This window comes from Centropristis striata, chromosome 23 (assembly GCF_030273125.1).
Source record: "Centropristis striata isolate RG_2023a ecotype Rhode Island chromosome 23, C.striata_1.0, whole genome shotgun sequence".
Classification (NCBI taxonomy): domain Eukaryota; kingdom Metazoa; phylum Chordata; class Actinopteri; order Perciformes; family Serranidae; genus Centropristis; species Centropristis striata.
The window spans coordinates 28,829,886-28,852,938 of record NC_081539.1 but is presented as its reverse complement, the minus strand read 5'-3'; the positions used below and the strand labels follow the sequence as shown (position 1 = coordinate 28,852,938).

The window sequence follows — 23,053 nt, the reverse complement described above, 5'->3', positions numbered from 1 at the left end:
CCCATTTTCCCTGGTTCAGAGACACAAAGCATCATCACCACCACCTACAACAACACTGCCAAAGGTCAGTCCATCAGCATTCACTACATGGAACAACACATTACCATGTGTGCATTCATCAGTGCCATTGAGGTTAATGCACTGCAGGCAAGCTTCCGTCGATTGCTCAACGCGCGGGGCGATCACCTCAGGATTTGTTTAGGGAGATCCACGAGTGACACGAAATCACTGTGAGGCTAATCCTGCCAGCTGATACTGTAGCCAGCTGGTCATGTGCCACCTACTATTGAAATCTCCTCTATTTAACCAGCAGATGCTAATTTATGGATGGAAAATGATAATTACCGTGTTTATTATCATTCCTGCCCTTCATAGAGAGAGAGAGAGCCTGCTGTGTGCTCTCTGGTGCACTGGACTAATGAACTTATGCGAGGCACAATCAAAGCCTCGACATTATGCTACTAATTTTTAGATCATTGTTCTTTTTGTTAATCAATGTCTCTTTATCATGGATGCAATTACGGCGGCTGCTTGTGTTTTTGTTTTTTTCCTCTTGCCGACTTAATAATCACTCATTACGGCTTCTTCCCGAGCAGTCAATTAACATCAACGGCTTTCTGGGAATCACTAAATGGGGCTCACGAAGCAGCAGCGGCGGCGGCCGCCTGCCTCCGCTTTACCTGCAATCTGTCAGCAAGATCTGTCCTTCCCTCTCAAACAGAAAGGAGGAGCTTTGTTCAAAAAAGCACACACACACACACACACTCACACACAACCTCCACCAAAACAGAAATAGTTTAGCCTGAAATATTAATTTACCCAGAAAGCGACACCGTGAATCAGAAACATCTTCTAATCTCATGCAAGAAAAGACAGCCATCTGGCTTGGGTATGTGAATTTAAAGAGAGGAGAGGGGAGAGACCTCTTCTCTCTCTCCCTCTCCGTCTCTCTACATCTATCCTTTCTTCCCTCCCCCGGTAAACGCCGACCATTAAAGTAATGTGTTCATCTGCATAAAACTGCAGTGGAATGGAGAACATCATCGTTATATGAAAGCCATTTAGGCCCCTCAATTAAATCCAGCTGTCGACTTCAAATCAAATATTAGCAAAAGGAGCTGCATCAGGCCTGGCTTAAGAAAACAAAATGATGATCATCAGGTGAAGCAATGATGGGGTGAGACATTACATATTATCGAAAAAATGTTTATGATAAGAGCAAAGATCCTAAAATCCCTTATGGGCAAAGCTGAACTAACTATAATTAAGTGCTGGAACTGAAGGAAGTGGGGAAATAAAAAAGTAATGGGAGGTTGCAAAATGAGTGTGACAGAGGACAAGAAGAGTATCCAGAGGATCACTTTAAGACTGCAGCACTGTGTGTGTGTGTGTGTGTGTGTGTGTGTTCTTGTACTTCCTACATAGTGAGGACCGGAACACGTTTTTAACCAACAGAGTGAGGACATTTTTGCAAAGTGAGGACATTTCGGCCAGTCCTCACTTCTTTAAAGGCTTTTTTGAGATTTCAGACTTTGTTTAAGGGTTAAAGGTTACATGATGATGATAATTAACTGAAAATGTCGTTCATTTTTGTCTTTGTCCACTTTTTTCATACATGATGAAGATGGATCAGACAAAGGGAATAAAGGCAAAATTTACTGTGACCTCTTTTAATCTCCCACCCAGCAAATACCCCATTACAGAAAACTAAAACTAATAAAAACTTAACTTAAACTAAAGCATTTAAAAAAAAAATACTAAACTAAAACTAGCAAACTCATTCTAAAAACTCATTAAAACTAATTCACAACAGAAATTCACAATGAAATTAAAACTAAAACTAATGAAAAATCCAAACTATTATAACCTTGCAAGGGAATTCACTGTTCCAATGAGGGTCCTCACAAAGATAGAAGTACAAGAATGTGTGTGTGTGTGTGTGTGTGTGTGTGTGTGTGTCTGCGGTCCTAAGCTCCTCTCAGTTCCACCCTCCACCCTGACCTTGATAAACTGGCCCTTGGTGACCCACTCACTTTAACGACGGCCACCCATCATTTACAGCGATATAAAAAAAAAAAAACGGAAAAGAGGAGGCTGTGGAGCAAAGAGAGTGCGTCTGCCGTCCGGCCTGGCGGGATAAAGGGGAGGAGATGGTGTAAGGGAAGAAAAGCAGGGTGTCCCTTCTCCCTCCCCCGTCACTCTATTTTTTTGTAAAGTAATTGCTTTCACCCCCGTTGGTGACCTGGGTAGATTTAATCACACCATCTCCAGCCCTGGCCAACTGAATCAAATTGGTCAAATTAACAGCGGCTCCACAGGAGAAGGGTTCACCTCCCTCTCTCCCTCTATGTGTGTGTTTGTGCCAATCCTTTCACACACACACACACACACACACACACACACACACAACAGCGGCTCAGCTGTGGTCCTGTATGGCTCAGTTGGCACAGTGCGGTGCTTACTAAGCTAAATTCATGGGTTAAGTTCCTGTTGGGGCCCAGTCCTGGCAGTATAACTGGGACTTTATTAAAAATCAATTTCAGATGTGTTAGAAAAGGCAACATCAAGGGTGGAAGTGAAGAATTACTGTTGCGGAGTACCTTGATTGTGTATTTTAAGCTTGGCTGGACGGTTCACCACTTTGATTTCATGTACGCACCATAATCACATTATCATAACTTCTTTTTGTACCTGATTTGTTCAGGTCCTTTCATAGTTTTAAATATGCCCGGTCTTCTTATTTTGAGTTAAACTGCACATGTTTCAGATAATATTATGTCATATTTATTTTATATTTTTTTATTTTTAAAAATGCAATTTCAATTTACAATAATATTATGTTACTTCTTTCAGTCTTACTAGGCTAATGTTATGGCCAACTTGTGGCCATTGAGACGTTGTGATTATTCTTGTGTTCATTTTTTGTTTGTTATGTTTGTGTTGATGCCTGCTGTCTTTGTTGTTGTATGTCTATAAATTGTTTAGTGTTTTGTTTTGTAATGTACTTTAGGACCCCCTCGAAAACGAGAGGATTCCTCTCAAGGGGTTTATCCTACTCAATAAAAATTTCTGAATGAATGAATATCCACTGACCAATGGGCTATCCTGACCTCAACCAGCTGTTAGCGACTTCACAAAGTAGCCACACCCTAAAGCAGGGGTCCCCAAACTTTTTTCGGTGGGGGCCACATCAACTTTTCTTTCTATAACAGGAAATGATATGGGCCAATGATAAGTGACCACCAGTGTTATTGTGTAAATATAACGATAATTTGTTGGCCTTGGCACCACCTGTTGGTTTGCAAAAAAGTAATAAAAAGTATTCAAATGTTTATTTGAAGTACCACATATATTCCTTTTATTTTGTAGAAAATGAAAACACAAGCTGATGCCAGTTCACAATGATTTTGTAACAGGTAGAGGTGAAAATAGATTCTGCATTCAGAATCTATTTTCCGTTTCCACATTTTGTTGTTGTTTGTTAGCTTGCCTTGCCCGCGAAAAGATCAGAATATACCATTGTGTGAGGGGGTGAAAATTAGCTACTACTGTAAATAATTCACAACTAAGGTCAATTTTAATTAGAACGCCTAGCTTAATCATTACATGTGGATATTTTATAAATAAATATATAATAAATGCAATTTAAAAAAAACAGGCCATGTTTAGAGGGATTGTTTGGGATAGTTAAGTGGGCCACTCCAATTGCTTTGGCGGGCCGGAAGTGGCCCGCGGGCCGTAGTTTGGGGACCCCTGCCCTAAAGCATACCCTTGTTATCATCTATTTTACTCTTAATGGGAACATTATTCACTAAATGAACACCATGCTGTATTGAAGACTTAAAAAGACAGATTGAGAACAATAACTCATTAGGAAAATGTTTAAGGAGACAGTAAATCAAGTGAGAATCATTTATGGAATCTGAATTTATTTTGCAGCCAATGGAGCCGCCCCCTGCTGGCCATGACAGAGAATGTATATGATATGGTGTTTTTGAATGTACTGTATTCAAAACTAAACTCATTGTGAAGTTTATGGTCTGCAACTGGACAAGAAACAAATAGTCTAGACGGATTTCAGAATAAAGGCCTCCTGTAAGAAGTGAGGAGCATTTATGGGTACAAGTCAGGAACTGGCCTACCTTACATATCTCAAGGGTGCTGAGTCCAAAAAAAATGGTTCCCAAGTGAAATTTTGAGTTTTTGACCTTCTAATTTGTATCAAATGGCCACCAAATTGCCCATCTTGCACAGTCATTGGACCATTTCCCCTTAGTTTTTTTGTAAGTAGGCAATCAAGATGAGGAAATTAAGTTTCTGGATCTATAGTCTAGGGTCAGAGCAAGGATATAGTGGAGGCTCAGTGTCTTTTTTATGCATATATATGCAATATATATATATATATATATATATATATATATATATACATATATATATATATATATATATACATATATATGCAAAATACCAACTGGAACATTTAAAAGTGATTGATTGAATATTTATGTCAACCTTAAAAAATGACACAAATAATGCTTAATTTCACCTTAAAAGTTGGTATTTTGCATATATGTATAAATATACATAAAAAAAGACACTGAGCCTCCACTATATCCTTGCTCTGACCCTAGACTATAGATCCAGAAACTTAATTTCCTCATCAAAACGGAAAATGGTCCAACAATTGAGCAAGATGGGCAATTTGGCCGCCATTTTGATATGCAAATGAGAAGGTCAAAAACTCAAAATTTCGCTTGGGAACCATTTTTTTTTGATTCAGCACCCTTGAAATAAGTAAAGTAGGCCGGTTCCTGACTTGTACCCATAAATTCTCCTCACTTTCACTTTTTGGACAATTCTGTCTAGGCTAAAAGAGCCTCTGTAAACACAGTGTGTGAACAGCTAAAATAATACATATTTATTCATTCATTAGTTATCACCTCTAATGGTGTCCCCTCACCATTTCAGATTTAGGACCTATGGTTACACATATGATTCAGTAAGGGAGCAGTGTTATGAATATGTGTGTAGATGTTTGTGTAGATATCTCCCTCTGCCTGTGAAGATGTTTCAGTGTGTACACACTGATGCCTTCACTCCTCACACATATAGACAGTGTGAAAATGGAGGCGGGAGAGCAAAGCTGTCCACATTTAGCGTCGCCGTCTGTCCTGCACTGGCTTGCCAACATGCAACGATACATTAAGAACATACACAGGCTCCTTTGTGTTTTTGTTCTATGTGTAAGGTACGAGTGATTCACTGACACAGAGCCGGAATAATGAAATTATTTCAAAACTTTATTTCAAATTTTGATTGTTTCATAGCACCAACATTTTTTTTTTGATACTGTATATTCATATTTATTCTGCACTGGAATTCTATTCTACTCCTTAATACATACTCCTTCTTTAGACACTTTATTTTTTATTGTATTTTATTGTATTTTTTATATTTTATTGCTTGAAGTATGCCTAGGTTGTTCTTTTTTATTTAATTGTGTTGTCATTGTCTCTGTGTGTAATGCTGCTGCTACACTGTAATTTCCCAGCTTGGGGTAAATAAAGTCTATCTCTCTATCTCTCTATCTATCTATCTATCTATCTATCTATCTATCTATCTATCTATCTATCTATCTATCTATCTATCTATCTATCTATCTATCTATCTATCTATCTATCTATCTATCTATCTATCCATCCATCCATCCATCCATCCATCCATCCATCCATCCATCCATCCATCCATCTATCTATCTATCTATCTATCTATCTATCTATCTATCTATCTATCTATCTATCTATCTAAACAAAACCACTTGGTACTTTTGTGAAAGCCTACAGAACATTTTTTGTAAGAAACCTTATACTTCCATTTTTGGCATGTAAAGGTAAATATGACTAATATCTTAGCTTGAGGAGAGTCAGACTACAGACCTGGAGATTAAAACAATGACAAGATTAATATATAAACTCATTAGAATGGGATTACCAGCCAAAGTTACATATGGGAAATCAATAATCACCATGCAGACGTCAAAGATTTCATATACAGCATGGCTCATGAGAACACACTACGCATCTACGCACACAGATGCACCAAGGTAAATATCAGACAAACTTCTACATGACTCCCATTTAAACAGGGATCACTCCTCCTCATAAGGAAGATAATCTCTTCATAAAGTTAACCTTTTAATCAATCCTTGTACCTTTCTTTTCTGACGTAGGCCAGAGACCTCCTGGGTGAAGGATGTGTCCATCACATGGTTTGCTAGGCTTTGTGTTAGCTTCTGGCTTTACCATATCAGCACAATTCCTTTACTAATAAAAACTATATAACTATATCAACTTTATTTATTTATAGAGCCCTTTAAGACAACATTAGCTGATAAAAAGTGCTGTACATGACAGGACAGACCTACAATAAAAACAAAACAAGCAAAAACAACTAAAACAAAGCGAGTCTCATGCTGGGTAAAAACCAATGAATAAAAGTGGGTTTTAAAATGAATCTCAATTTTAAAATTAGTCTTAATTTTAAAATTAATCTTAATTTTAAAAAACCACAAAGAACAAATAAAAACAAATAAAAACAGAACAAAGGCTCATGTTGAGTTAAAAGCCAGTGAATAAAAATGGGTTTTAAGATTCCTTTTAAAAGCGGATATAACTATAATAACTGCAATGCTCAATAGGGGTGGGATTGGAAATGAAGAAATTATATTGAAGGGCTTTGTCAGAACTTCTCTGACTGTTTTATTTACATTCAAAAAAATAAATGACACAAATTAAATATAAAGTCTGACTCAAAATTGCAAAACAGTGAAAAGAAGCATTTTTTTGATATAATTCAATAGAAAACTTGAGTTTGTCTCAGCAAAAAACATCAAGTACAGCATTTTATCTGACAAGAAAGTGATTTTATTTCCAGTTTAACCAAACCAAGTGAAACCGTCTCTAATCTAGTGTTGACCCACTTGACAGATAACAAAATCAACAAGTGAAATGAAGCGGAATATAAAGGGAGAGTTTTGATGTTCTACAGAAAGTGTGCAACAAAGAAAAACAACCCTAAACCCAGAGAGTACAAACATTTTGGTAACACTTTCTATGAAGACTACATCTATAGTGCATTATGAGCGCATTCATAGTGAATTATAATGCTCATTATAATCAATCATAATGCATTATGACTGCATTCATAAACACATATAAAGCTTCATGATGCACTATATCAACAGTTATAAATATAGCTTATAATGACTTATAAATCCAAGTGTCTTATGAGTGCTCTTGACTGGTTATACACTACAGGCTATAATGCAGTATAGCTAATCATGATGTTTCATGATTCATCATGATTAGCTATACTGCATTATAGATGCGTCTATATGAACCTCACTTTACTTAAAGCATACATTGATCATTTATTTATACTTATGGCATCCTATAAGTCCTTATAACAATTGATTGTTGAGGTGTGTGTATAGAGGGGTATGAGTAGTTGTAATGTATTATAAGCCTCATCAGTCAGCCTGTAATTTATAACCAGTCAAGAGCACTCATAAGACACTTGGATTTATAAGTCATTATAAGCTATATTTATAACTGTTGATATAGTGCATCATGAAGCTTCATATGTGTTTATGAATGCAGTCATAATGTATTATGATTGATTATAATGAGCATTATAATTCACTATGAATGCGCTCATAATGCACTATAGATGTAGTCTTCATAGAAAGTGTTACCAATATAGATAGATAGATAGATAGATAGATAGACTTTATTTATCCCAAGCTGGGAAATGACAGTGTAGCAGCAGCATTACACACAGAGACAATAACAACACAATTAAGTAAAAAGAACAACCTAGGCATACTTCAAGCAATAAAATATAAAAAAACAATAAAAATACAATAAAATATAAAGTGTCTAAAGAAGGAGTAGAATAGAATTCCAGTGCAGAATAAATATGAATATACAGTATAAAAATGTTGGTGCTATGAAACAAATAAGGTGCAATGAACAGTGTGCATAAAAACACATAAAGTGCATAGACAGTATGTAATGAACCAGGTTATTATTTGTTATTGTACAGTGTGATGGCATGTGGCAGGAAAGATTTTTTATATCTGTCCCTATGACAGCGGAGCTGGAGCAGCCTGTGAGAGAAGGTGCTCCGCTGTCTTTCTACTGTGTATATGTGTAATATTTTTAACCCTGAGGTAACATCTGACAGCACTGACCTGGTGATCTTGTCCGTGCAGGACATGGTGATGAGCTGCTCGCCCTGTAAGACGCCGTCCCACGTCTGGACGGGCCCCCGACATCGCACCGGCACCGTCCCCTCGCCGGACTCGATTTTGGTCCGCAGGTGGCTGCGGTGTTTCCTCATGAGGTGTCTGCTGCTGTGTACTGCCAACACAACACAACACATACAACCACAGTCTGAGCTTCATCACTCTGCATTATGTCATTTCTTATTACCCGGCTTTGCTGGATACCCAATGTAATTAGCTATTAATGAAGTCTGTTATTCCTAAATAACACAAAGCAGATTCACATTTAATCACGTCAATAAGCTGCCAAGATTCATTTTGTAGACTTCTGATCAAATTTACTGAAAAAGCACCAGGTCACAAAGACACGAGGTAAACTAGTCTGGAAACAGTCCACATTTTTAATGTCTAATGGAAAATGATCCACTATATAAGACACATTAGCTCTTAAGTGTTTCATTCTCTGTATAATTAGGGATGTTCTCAGCTACTAATTATTAGTGTTCACGTGGAACTAGCTGCATGTAATTAGAAAAATGTAAAGGTTGTAATATTATGGTCGGCTGATAAACAATAAAACATCACTGTTATATATTGCAAAAAGATGACAGGTACAGTTTCCAGTGAAGGACAAACATTGCGACTCCTTTCAAAGGAAAAGTTTAAATGAGGTTAACAGCTTCATTTAGGGAATTAAATGTATTATCTTGGGACCGTTGACTGCCTAATTGTTAATGAAGTAATCATTTGACTGGATTGTTGCTGGATGTACAGAGCAGCCTGCGGTTTGGAGGGAAGGAGAACTTTCCTGGTTAAAGCAGTTTTGATGCACTCTTGATGAACTTTTATAACCACGTATATTAGGCATTGTATAACATAGTATTGTATAGATAACAGACAGTACAACCCTTGTCTTTTTAACTCTGTTAGTGGGAACACTTGATCTGTTTAAACCCCTTTAATGCCATCAGTTGAAGTATATGCCATAGTTCACTGCTTTACTTTGCTGTCAGACTGAATCCGTTATCTTCTTTTCAAAGCCAAAATCACTAATGTTACCTTTCAAAACACAGGAGTTGCTGGCCTACTGCTGCCTCAATTGATTCGTTTGTTAATATTAGAACCTGGTCTCACAGGAATCCGTGAAATAGCCACGGATTTGCTTAACTCAAAATCCGTGGAATAGCCACGGAATCACTCAAATTTCCGTGAAACTGACACGGATTTCGCTACAATGCAAATTAATGACAGTCATATCCCGTGGCTATTCCATGGATATTTGTTCCTATTGGTTTGTTCCAAGTCACGTGACTTTCAAGGTTCCGGCGGTCAGAACAAAAAACATGGCGGACAGTTCTCTCATTTTTTGTGAAAAAATCTATATTTTGACTTAGTTTCTGCATAAAAATGGATTTTGATCACATTTCAAGCGAGAAATATAAATGATTTATTTTCTAAATATTCACTCAGTGAATGTACATAATCACTTTGTATGTTGGAATAGCCACGGGATATGACTGTCATTAACTTGCATTGTAGCGAAATCCGTGTCAGTTTCACGGAAATTTGCATGATTCCGTGGCTATTCCACGGATTTTGAGTTAAGCAAATCCGTGGCTATTTCACGGATTCCTGTGAGACCAGGTTGTAATATTATCACGTGAATTTGGTGTTTTAAAGGGTTAGTCTGGATTCAGCAAAGTGCCACAATAACACAAAAAATCTGACCAATCAAGGCAGCAGTATACCAGGAAGTCTTGTGTTCTGTGAGGTAAAATGACTTTACTTCCTTGGCTGACAGCAAGGAAAAACAAAGAAAGTATTTTAAATATGGGGTATACTTAAACTTCTTTTAGGTTGCTAAAATAGGTTTATTGCTGACCCCATTCACAGCAGGGCATTGTTAGCTTCTGTGTTGTTACTATTAACTGGAGGTAATACACTGTCTATGGATAAGTACCTTATGCAACCCCACTTCAAAGAATCAGAACTAGCCCTTTAATATTGCTAATATATGTGTACAAAATTCAACAACAGTCCATTACATAACATAAGAGAAAGAAACAGACTGTCCACACTTTAAGGAAGAAGGTAACAATCAAACAGAGGCACAAGATAAATTATAGATTGTTTCTCTTGCTTTTACTAAAATCACAATATGGAGACTGGTGTACAGAAATAATCACTGTTTTTGTTTTAATAACCTCTCGTTTCTTTCGGCTTAAACTCTCCTTCTCTCTTCCTCCATGGCTGTTGCTTCTGCTGATGTGACAGCAGCTAAAAATTAAGCCCCGACTTCCAGCTCAGAAATGTTTAAGAACAGTCGGGAAAAGGTACTAAGTAATTTTCTAATCTCTGAGAGCGCACTGCAGAACATTTAAGAGGTTTAATGACCACAAACGTCAAGTTCAAAGGCTTCTCCAATGACAGCGTCATCTTTTTTTTCCTCTCTCTCTTTCCATCCTTACTGGTTTCATGGAAATCTCACCATGCACTGCTCTGTAGTGTATATTCATAGAGCTGAATAGCTGCTTCAGTCTGTGATGAAAGCAGGGGGGGTATATACATTCTACTGATGGAAACTGCAGTCCAGATTACATTTCTGAACTCGTAGGGCACCAGAAAAATGCTGGGCAAACCGTCTAAATGAATATACAATTTATTTTCAGTGGGTAAGCAATAAAATGTCATCTAGTCAGCACAGCGTGGCTGAAAGAGGCCAAAGCAGGGATGTGACATGAAAAGGATGCCAGCTTCTCAACATTGTCTGGAGGAGAAAAAAAAGCAGAGCAGTGGCTTTCAAAATATCTGCCAGAGAAAATGATCTCTCTATAAACCTGAGAGACTGGCTGAGAGAATGAGATGGTTTAGAACATGGGTCTCAAACTCGCGGCCCGCGGGCCAATTGCGGCCCTCAAGACGATATTTTGTGGCCCCCACCTTGATATGAAAGTTTAATGGGGAAGGTCCCTTTAATTACTTATTTTGGTAATTTTGTGTCTCTTTTTTTGGTATTTGTGTCTTTTTTAATAATTTTGTGTCTTTTTTTGGTAATTCTGTGTCTTTCTTTGGTCATTTTGTGTCTTTTTCAAATCATTTTGTGTCTTTTTTTTCTAATTATGTGGGTTTTTTGGTCATTTTGTGTCTTTTTTGGGGTCATTTTGTGTCTTTTTTAAATTATTTTGTGTCTTTTTTGGTAATTCTATGTATTTTTTCGTCATTTGGTGTCTTTGCGGCCCCCAGGTAATTTGAGTTTGAGACCCCTGGTTTAGAACATGCCAGTGATTATATTGAAGAGAAATGCATTGTGTGTATTTAACCCATAAGAACCCACGGTGACACCCGTGTAACAAACACTTCAAATCTTCCAGTGACTGGAAACAGAAATGTAAAAAAATAGTAGCTAACTTCAAAAAGCTTATTTTTTGTTCTGAGTTCCGAAGTTTAAACCCATTTAACAATTCTAATCTGTTAATAGGGAACTGAACAAATTAAAGTCACAATTTTGATATATGTTATGGAGATGCAAACAAAAAGGCAAATGGTTCTATGTTTTTATTTATTATTGAATTATTATTATTTAGTTACTTAAAAACAAATCTGAAAAATATCTAGTTGTTAAATAGCACTATTAATGTCACAATTTTGATAAATGTTGTGGAGATGCAAAGAAAAAGGCAACTCTGTGTTTCTGTAAGCAGAAAATGTGTCTATTTTTTTATTTAAAAAATAATAAATATCAGAAACATAAATACCACAAACGCCCAATGTATCATATATATGTCACATCTCAGATCTTTGACATTTAGTTCTATGTGGTCCACTTGCTCTGTGATATATCCCCCATAATTAAAAATTTTTTTCTTTAAGGATAACTGGGTCTGGGTTCTTATGTACGGAAGCCCTGAACCGCAAGTGAAGAATTTTTTTTTTGAGATGTTATCTTGTTATTTCAAGATCATATCTCGTTATTTCAAGATAATATCTAATTATTTCGAGATAATACACATATGTAAAAAAAAAAAAAAAAGAATTAAAAAAAAAAAAATCTTCCAAAATTTTTTTTTTCTTCAGATATTATCTCATTATTTCAAGATAATATCTCGTAATTGGGAGATAATATTTCGTTATTTCGAGATAATATCTCGTTATTTCGAGATAACAAAATAATAATTTTTTATTTATTTTTTTATTATTATTTTTTTTACATAGGTGTGTTATCTCGAAATAACGAGATATTATCTCGAAATAATGAGATAATATCTGAAGAAAAAAAAAATTTGGGAAGATTTTTTTTTTTTAATTCTTATTTTTTTTTTTTACATATGTGTATTATCTCGAAATAATGAGATATTATCTTGAAATAACGAGATATGATCTCAAAATAACAAGATAACATCTAAAAAAAAAATTTCTTCACTTGCGGTTCAGGGCTTCCGTACTTATGGGTTAAAATCACATTAGTTGAATCTTTTCTGAGCATTGTCAACCTGTGTTAAACATAAGAAACAGAGTCTGGTGTCTTACGGTCAGTGGTGATTTCATAGGGTGAGTTAAGCCTCCCGTCTCCACACGGCGACGTGCTTATGTACATGTGGAAATGGACGTTGTCTCTCAACCTGTAGCCGCACTCCTTGTGCCTCACAAATATCGACTCCTCCCAGTCCTCCGGCCTTTTACTTCAAGAGAAAAGGGAAAAAAAACAAGTACAAGGGAGACTGATGAGAAAGGTAGCACCATTCATCACAGCATAGGAAATAGATTTCCACTGTTTCGTTTCTAATGATGAAGTGAGGCAGAGACGGAGAAAGATGGACACTGGCCCTCTCTCTGACCACGGTCCATTCTCCTGATGTCAGACAGACATTACTCAGCCTGTCCAAAACGTCTCAGGGGAAACAGGGGGAGTGAGTTTAACCTATGGTCTATACATGCTTTGCATTTGAGTCATGACAGTGTCACCATGGAGGTCATTAGCTTAGTTATAATAATGGTTGAATATAAAACAGTCAAGCAAGAAAATGAGAATTATGTGCTTAAGTGTTAACTGTATTAATGTAAACAGTTTCACAGCTACTGCCATGGTATCAAAGTCAAACTCAGTGTAGAATACAGGACTAGAACAGTGGCTCTCAACCTTTTTGAGTGGCGACCCAATTTAACATGCATGTTGTCTGCGACCCCCCCTCACTGAACAGAATTTCACACGCACAGTTCAGATCAAATAAAGACACAAAATGACCCAAAAATACATAAAATTAAGCAGAAAAGGACTCAATTGACCAAAAAATGACCACAAAAATACACAAATTGACCAAAAAAGACACAAAATGACCCAAAAAAGACACAAAATGACGCAAAAAAGACACAAAATGAACCAAAAAAGAAACAAAATGACCAAAAAAAGACACAAATTGTCTAAAAAAAAGACACAGAATGACCAAAAAAGACACAAAATGACAAAAAAAGACACAAATTGTCTAAAAAAAAGACACAAAATGATGCAAAAAAGACACAAAATGACCCAAAAAAGAAACAAAATGACCAAAAAAAGACACAAATTGTCTAAAAAAAAAGACACAAAATGACCAAAAAAGACACAAAATGACAAAAAAAGACACAAATTGTCTAAAAAAAGACACAAAATGACCAAAAAAGACACAAATTGACCAAAAAAATGATTTAAAAAAAAGGACACAAAATTACCAGAAAAAGACATTAAATGACCAAAAAGACTAAAACACATTAACACATGAACACTTTAACACAGTGGAGACAGAGCTGACTTTCAAAATGATTTGGTGACCCCCAGAAATCATCTTGCGACCCCAATTAGGGTCGGGACCCCAAGGTTGAGAGACGATGGACTAGAAGACAGCAGCGCAGCAGGAGCAGCGATGTCTGTGTGGACGTTACACGTGTAAAAGCCGTGCAGTACTGTCTTTAACCCTTTGATGCACAACATGGGTCTAAAGTGACCCGACAGAGTTTTTATGTTCTATATCTTTGCAATAATTCATCATTCAGTATTCCAGGTTTTCCTCAATTAGTTTGTTTTTGATCATCATACATCTTAATTTTTATGTTTTCCTTTATTCATTTTTAAATAAAATACGTTTTTCTGTCACTACTCTTCTAATACACAACATGGGTGAAAAATGAGCCATATCCATTTTTTTTTTAGCTAAGTAGCTTGTTAAGCTAACTTCTTGGCTAAGTATTTAGCTAAGTAGCTTGCTAAGCTAACTACTTAGCTAACTTCTTGGCTAAGTAGTTAGCTAAGTAGTTAGCTTAGCAAGCTACTTAGCCAAGTAGTTAGCTATGTAATAATACAAAAACTTTTTTTCTTCATAAATTATGAGAAGCAAAATGATCTGTTGTTATCAAAACAAGATCTTTAAAGAATACTAAGAATATTCAATCATAAAATAAGTTGATATCAAAAGATAGAGCACACAGCAAGCAATAAATAACATGGGGAATGAATGCGGGTCACTTTTGACCCATGTTGTGCATCAAAGGGTTAAGACAGTTCAGTCACAAGCTTAGACAAGTTTTGTCTATCCATCAATAATAACCTGAATGCTTTCAATATGGCCGACTTGGTGACACATAATCTAAATAAAAAACCTGGGTCATTGTTTCTGCTTTCATCACTCACATACACACAAGTATGAAAACATTACAAATAGTATATTCAAACTCAGCTGCACTCTTTATATAACCTCTCCTTCGTCTCCGATGTCCTTTCGCTGAGTATAAATATGGCAGTTGTGGCATTTTGTTTGGTCATTTCATGATGAGTTATCTTCCCCATTAGCCATTTTACTCAGCTGCAAAGTCTCAGTACCTGCCATCCAGCATTGTGCGAAGACAAAAAGTCAGTGCTGTGTATGCAAATATGACATTCAACGATCTAGACTTCTAGCCACTAATCTGATGAATCAGCCTTGCTATCGAGCTCCTCGGGGAGCTCAAAAACATAATATATGCCCACACACTGGAGGCAGTTAGGAGTCAAAACTCATCAAGACGGTCTCTTGATACTGGTGAAAAGCTTGGTGAGTTTGTGTGCACTGGAGCCCACTGTAGATATTGCAATGGTACACAAAGTAGATGCATTTAAAAAAGTGCTAAAAACAAATAGGCCATTGAGACCCTGAGCTGAACCAGTTGAGTGTGTGATGGTATGCTTAGTTAGCTGGAGAGAACAGCACACATATGGCTCGTTGATTATTGAAAAGTCTCTGGTGAACAAAACGCTGCTGTTTCCATGGAGCTTATTATAGAGGGGAGAGCATTCTTTGGCACTGCAGCAGGAGGTCACAACAAACAAGATATTTAATGCTATTAAGTATGCATAATGTAAGGAACTGAATATTAAATAGTTGGAGGCACCTTGAAATCTAAAGTACATTAAACTTATTCATCCTGTTGGCAGCAGTCTAACTTAATGATAGAAGTTAGATTTGCATCAGTGGACATTTACTCAAGCACTGTGATTCAGCAAAATGTAAAGTATTCCTATATTTCTGCCACTTTATATCATATTACTGGACTACAAGAAATGGGTTAACAACTTAACTCTATGGAGTCTTGGGCTATTTTGTCAAATTTTTAATTCTTTTCATGTCTTTGTAAGTCATTTTGTGTCTTTTTTTAGTCATTTACTGTCTTTATGTGTCTTTTTGGTCATTTTGTGTCTTTTTTTAGTCCTTTAGTCCAACATAAAATGTGATTTTGAATCTTTTTTTTACTTTCAAAACACTATCATGCTCAATAAAGAATTTTAAATGTTGCAAATGTGCATGTCTGTCACAGGAAATATCTATTTATATGTTACCATCATACTGTTTCATTTATTGATTAAATATGATTCACAATGCAAAAATCTAAATGGCCTAATGTACACTACTGGTCAAAAGTTTTAGAACACAGAGGCAAATATTGCATTTATTACTCCACTATATTTATCTGAAAGTTCCTAGGTTAAGATTTTTCAGACAAAGAATATGATCATTGTATCAGGTGAGAGGAATTGTTAAAGAATAAACCACCAAACAAGAATATGAAACAGGAATTATAATCCCATTCTATAATATAGAATAATGCCCTAACCCTTACACTGAAATGGACAAATCTGATGCAGAATAAGCGCTTTTATTTTTAATACTAGAGAATTTTCATAATTGAGCCACTATTACAGGCTTATGTTATGACTGAATAACTACTAAAATTAGCTTACATTTAGCAACCTTAAAGTCCAACTGAGATCACATTTATTCATTGGTACTTGCAGTGAAAGAAAATGTCAATGTTTTTAAATGTATTGTTAGTTTTTGATTATTCCTAAAATGAAGGAAAAGGGTATTTTGGGAAATATTAGAATTGCTGCTATTTATCTCAGCCAGCTGGAGGGTGGTGCTCTGTGTTTGATTGACAGTACAGGTGTTACACCGTAGAGCAGTAGTTCTCAACCTTTTTGAGTCGCGACCCCCAATTTAACATGCTTGTTGTCCACGACCCCCCCTCACTGAACAGAATCTCACACGCACAGTTCAGATCACCCAAAAAAGAAACAAAATGACCAAAAAAAGGAAACAAATGACCAAAAAAAGACACAAAATGACCAGTAAAGACACAAAATGACCAAAAAGGACACAAAATGACCAAAAAGGACACAAAATGACAAAAAAAGTACACAAATTGACCAAAAAAAGAAACAAAATAACCCCAAAAAGACAAAAAATACCAAAAAAAGACACAAAATGACCACAAAATGACAAAAACAAGACACAAAATGACCAGAAAAGACACAAAATGACTAAAAAAAGACACAAAATGACTAAAAAGAACACAAAATGACCAAAAAAAGACATTAAGTGACCAAAAAGACGAAAACACATTAACACATTAACACAGTGGAGACAGAGCTGACTTCCAAATGATTTGGCGACCCCCAGAAATCATCTCGCGACCCCAATTGGGGTCCCGACCCCAAGGTTGAGAACAGCTACCGTAGAGAACAAGAGATAAAATACACAAACGTGTGCTGTAGTGTACATGTCATAGGTAGACAACTTGGTGCTAGTGTTACTGAATAGTAAGGACCACACCAACATCTAACTGGACCCAAGTGACATCTGTCTGACCTGTAATCTAGCGTTGGAGGACCACTTTTCCCCAGTGAATGATTGTCTGGTGGCTCATTCAACAAGCTAAGGTGAAGGACAGGACGTGTTGCCGTAGTTACGAGACGAGAAAAATGTTTACACAATATGCTTGGAGTTCAAATGTTTGGGTCGTGAGAACAATGTCGGCTCAGTGTGACCGTCTGCTCTGCCTATGACAGAAACTGTGATGGTACTGGCTGTATTATCAGGTCTGCCTCTATGTAGAGCATGGGTCTCAAACTCAAATTACCTGGGGGCCGCTGGAGGCAGTATCAAAATGGCCAAAAAAAGATACAAAATTACTATAAAAAAGACAGAGAAAAATAAAAATACTAAAAAAGACACAAAATGACCCAAAAAATACACAAAGTGACCAAAAAAAGACACAAAATGACTGAAAAACCCTAAATTACTTTAAAAAGACACAAAATGACCCAAAAAAAGACACAAAATGACCCAAAAAATACAACAAAATTATTAGGAAAAGACACAAAATTATTAGGAAAAGACACAAAATTAACAAAAAAATACACAAAATTAACAAAAAAAGACACAAAATTAAAAGTACAAAGTAACAACAACACGGCAGATAATAAACGGTCCGGTAGCAGCTGCCTTTCTTTTTGTTAACGTCATCATAGAAACAAGTGAAACAAAGCTCCAGCTGGAGCAATAAAGGGACCTTCCACATACAACACGGTAAAGTGCCATTTATATAAAACTCACATTGACTTTCATATCAAGATGGGGGCCACAAAATATCGTCACGAGGGCCACAATTGGCCCGCGGGCCGCATGTTTGAGACCCATGATGTAGATGGATACAGGAGCAGTATTCTGTCAAATTCTGCAAAACTAATGGCCACCATCCTATGAAATAGAAATTTCTCCCTACAGGATTCAGATTGTTTCTCAAAGGTGAACACAGGACAAGTGATTAACAGAGCAGATATGGAAATTCAGCTTACTTTCAGTTGAACTCTAAGCTACTGCAGCAAGCAGCAAAACCTTTGAGTGCACTGAACTGAGGGAGGGTGTGCTTCATTACAAATTATTTCACCTTTTTATCTGTTAGAGGATGTGTTAATTCTGCTTTCCAAAGTTAATTTTGCTTCAAGTACATTTTGCAAGACTTAATACTTATAAGGGAGGGCACGTTATATTCCTACTTTTAAGGGATCTGAATAAGTTTTTTACCACATGATCCAACATGATCCTGATGGAACAACTGTATTATTATTATTATTATTTATTTTATTTGATAGGGACAATGCAGTTAGCATACATACAGGGCATGCATCTGATGTGCTGCATATAGAGATATAGCTTTAGCTAATTTTCAACTCCTGTCCCTCGTTGGGCTTTTACAACTACATATACAAAATCACAATACTATAAAAATCCAATATACAATTACCCCATCTACAAAATAGAATAAAATTACATACTATAAATACTATAAAAATACAATATACATTTACCCTGAGAAAAAAATAAATAAAAAATAAACCCTGTATAAATATAGCTTAGAGTTTAACAGCTACACATTATTCAAATCAACATCAATTTTGGTTTAAGGCCGATATAATTTATTTTTAATAAAGTCAATTGACAGACATTAAATGGGCAACAATGCTCATAATCTATTACTAGCTAAAGTCATTTTTTGACCAATGCTTTTTGTGTTTTTTTTTCCTTTCTTCTGTAATAATAAACTAAATATCTTTGGGTTATATAATCAGCTGATGAATTGATAATAAAATATATTGTCAGTTGCAGCCCTCCTTTGTTTTATTATTAAAATGGGAATGATGGAAGTCTCTTTCTTCATACACTTCCACAATGGATGATTTAAGGCCTATCTTTATCCGCGTAAGGTAAAATAATAACCACAACCATTCAGTGCAATTCTTTCATTAACCCTCTATGGTACGGTGTTGCCCTCAGACAACATTCCCATTTTTGGCCTGTCAAATATCTACAATGCATGTTTTTGAGTGATGCATTTTTTTTAAAAAGAGGGAAGGGCAGTGGCGGTTCTACACAGGGGCCTCCAGGGGCCACTGCCCCTGTGAAGAAGCCTTTGGCCCCTGCTGTGGCCCCTGTGTCAAATTGTTCAAACAATATCTCATTGTACACAAAAGGAACCCAGAATGCGTACATTGTGTAATAGTTTAACTCTATGGCGTCTTATAGGGCTATTTTGTCCATTTTTTAATCCTTTTCATGTCTTTACGTGTCTTTGTAAGTCATTTTGTGTCTTTTTTGGTCATCTGTGTCTTTTTTTGGTCATTTTGTGTCTTTTTTCGTCATTTTTATGTCTTCTGTGGGTTTTTTTTTTGTTTTTCTGTCCTCTCATTTTGTGTCTTTTTTTGGTCATTTTGTGTCTTTTTTTGTCATTTTAATGTCTTCTGTGTTTTTTTTTGTGTTATTCTGTCCTCTCATTTTGTGTCTTTTTTGGTCATTTTGTGTCTTTTTTGGTCATTTTGTGTCTTTTTTTGTCATTTTTATGTCTTTTTCAAGACATTCAAAGATTTTGAATGCTAATGTGCCCCTCTGATTAAACACTGGCCCCTCCTTGGCCCCCACAGTAAAACTGGTCTAGAACCGCCACTGGGGAAGGGTATAGGAAACCAAAAGCAATGCTTTAATTTGTCACATGATCCCCAGGAGGTCATATTAAAACCCTATTTTGCAGACTTTTCCAAAGGAAACCGCTTTGCCATTTTGTGTCACACAGAATCACTCAAAACGTCATTTTGTGGCCCTTTTCCATCTGGAAAAAATATATTCCTACTGATAGGTGAGTAAACCATCATTTTTGATAGTTTCATACCCTTAGACTGTTGAAGACAATCATTTCAATGGGCTGTTGGTTCAATGGTTCAATGTTTCCTACAGGCAACATTCAGACAAGACACCCATTAAAAAAGTTCCTTTTATAATGTTTTTAAATTTAAAATGATATGTATTGTACCCTATTGGAGCTACTGCATCTTTTACAAATGTTTATCAAATGATGTTAAAATTAATTTAAAAAACTTTCTTTTTCACTTGTGTACCGTTATGGTACAATGTTGCCTACGGGAAACAAACCCCAAAAACTTCCACAAATTTTTTTTTAAATACAATTTCTTCAGATTATGTTTATTTAGTCTATTTTAAGACAAAAAAACACTCAAAACATATTTTTCCTAACTGGCATTATAATGTGTACCATAAAGGGTTAATATAACATTCCATTAATGTCCTATTGAGGCTGAAATGGAGTCTGCTAACATGTTTATGTCAGCAGAGAAGCATGAGATGAAGGTGATTGATTTGTCAATAATAAGCCAGCCTTCCAAATGACCAATCGACTAGTTACAGCGAGCATTATCCGGCTATTTCAGGGAATTAACAATGTAAATGCCACAGGGCTTCAAAGCTGCAGAACACTTGAATAACATCTTAAAGAAACAGCGTCAGACAGAGCTCTTACCTCAAGAAGAGTTCTAGTTGAGAGTAGAGGAAGCGTATGAGCGCTCTGCGGGCCGTCACCTCAGCGTGACAGTCGTTGACCACCTGTCCCTGGTCGCTCAGGTACTCCCCGTTGATACACTTGGTGCCCGTGGATAGCGCCACCACCTGGGCGTGCCTCAGGTCCAGACCTGTTGAACAATTATAAAGAGAGTGTTCGCCTTATTTTGCTTGTCATACGTTCCATTGACTACATTGATTCCTTAATCCAAGAGTTTAATAGAGGCCCTCAGTGTTTAATATCCTTGTCCTTTCTTCACCTTTCTGTCTGTGGGAGGCATTTTGTCACCATTAAGAAAGAACATAGTGACATCCACAAAGGAAGAGACAGACTTACATTGCTGAGAAAGCTGAACTTAACTACAACAAACCAAAAGTAAGTGGCAAAAGGGGAAAAGCCAAGCTGCTCAGACAATAAATGTCACTAATATTTCTTTATTTGTGATATTGTATATTTTTAAATTTATGTATAGTGGATGAAGACTCATTTTTGGAAAAATAAATCACATGATATACATTAAAAAAAAAAATCTGTTTAATTTACGGTAAAATACCGGCAGCTGTGGTTGCCAGAACATCACCGTAAAAAATACAGTGAGCGTATGTTAATGTAAATATCAGCAAAAACTGTAATTTATACAGAATAATCCCATTACTTTTAGGATAATTGTGTCATCATGGTATTTCTCCATTAACTTTACATGGAAATTTTATATTTTTACAGCAAAACTGTGTGTTTTCTACAGTTTATGGCGGTAGAATTTAAAGTTTTATACTATTCTTTGATTTACAGTAACTAAAAGTATCTACTACGGTGATGTACAATGTTTAATTTTACGACCTATTTTTGATGCAATTTGACAGTTTTTTGCTGTAATTTCCACAAACATTTTTAACAGTGTACCTTAAACACGTGTAGGCTTCAATTTAAGAATTTCTGGGGAAAAAAAAGCCACAGTTGCCATGAGATCTTTTCCAGACTAAAGACAGAAATCTGGAATAAGGGATGCATTAATCATCAAGAAAGTCATGCTCATCGTACCTCCACACTCTGCACCTGTGCACTTTTTAAGACTTTCAGACATTACCAACTTGGCCTAAGGAAGAAGTGAATGTACATTTGGCATAATTATGTCAAAATGTTCTCACACTACTTTGAAGAAAACACTACCAGACAGTTAAGTGGAATAAAATAAAATAAAGGAATCGGTAAGAAAATATAAGTCAAACTAAAATAAAAAAGCCAAAACAATGCAACCATTACCAGCAATGACTGGATGGCAAAACAGACCTCAGACTGAAGTTGGTCTCTAAGTTGATCAAAAAGCTGGAGGAGTTCCCTTTGCTAATACAGTGAAACGAAAAGGAAAACTAAGAGGACAAGGAGGTAGAAAGGTCATCCTGACAGATAACTTTGGGTTATTTTCATACAGTTCTCTGAGGAGCATGAGTGAGCGTCTCTTCAGAAGCTCCTATCACACCACAGCAGCCAGGATTAGCTGGATCCAAGGAGTGAGGGGGAGAAGAGACCCACCACCTATAAACCTGGCTGGCCCCCTGCTCTGTTCACCTTATAACATTCAGCTGCACAGTAGAAAGGCTTGAGTCCAAGAGGGATACTTTTCATCAAATTTACTCTGAAAACCAAGTTCAACCAATGCTCTGTGACTTTGTGGTTGCTTTAACCCTCTGAGGCCCACCAATGTTGAGTTTTTTTTTAGGTTTTGTAAAAACCCAACACTGGTCTTCAATGAATAACAACCACCAAATAAGAATAGAGTCCTCAGATACAAAAAAAGACAATATGTCCAAACAAATTTCAATATACACTACCGGTCAAAAGTTTTAGAACACCCCAGTTTTTCCAGTTTTTTATTGAAATTCAAGCAGTTCAAGTCAAATGAACAGCTTGAAAGGGTACAAAGGTAAGTGGTGAACTGCCAGAGGTAAATAAAAAAAGGTAAGCTTGACCAAAACTGGAAAATAATGTACATTTCAGAATTATTCAAGTAGGCCTTTTTTCAGGGAACAAGAAATGGGTTAACAACTTAACTCTATGGAGTCTTGGGCTATTTTG

The 23,053-nt window shown here is 36.3% G+C and overlaps 1 protein-coding gene across 1 annotated transcript in view; it reads right to left on the bottom strand.

The window, feature by feature from the left end:
• adarb2 (adenosine deaminase RNA specific B2 (inactive)) overlaps positions 1 to 23,053 on the bottom strand; it is a 103,713-nt gene that overhangs the window by 17,605 nt on the left and 63,055 nt on the right. The window contains exons 4-6 of the mRNA XM_059326818.1: positions 20,939 to 21,107; positions 12,812 to 12,963; positions 8,252 to 8,420 (exon numbers count right to left, since the gene is read on the bottom strand). Of these exons, the coding sequence (XP_059182801.1) occupies positions 8,252 to 8,420; positions 12,812 to 12,963; positions 20,939 to 21,107 (490 nt within the window). The remainder of the gene's footprint in view (positions 1 to 8,251; positions 8,421 to 12,811; positions 12,964 to 20,938; positions 21,108 to 23,053) is intronic.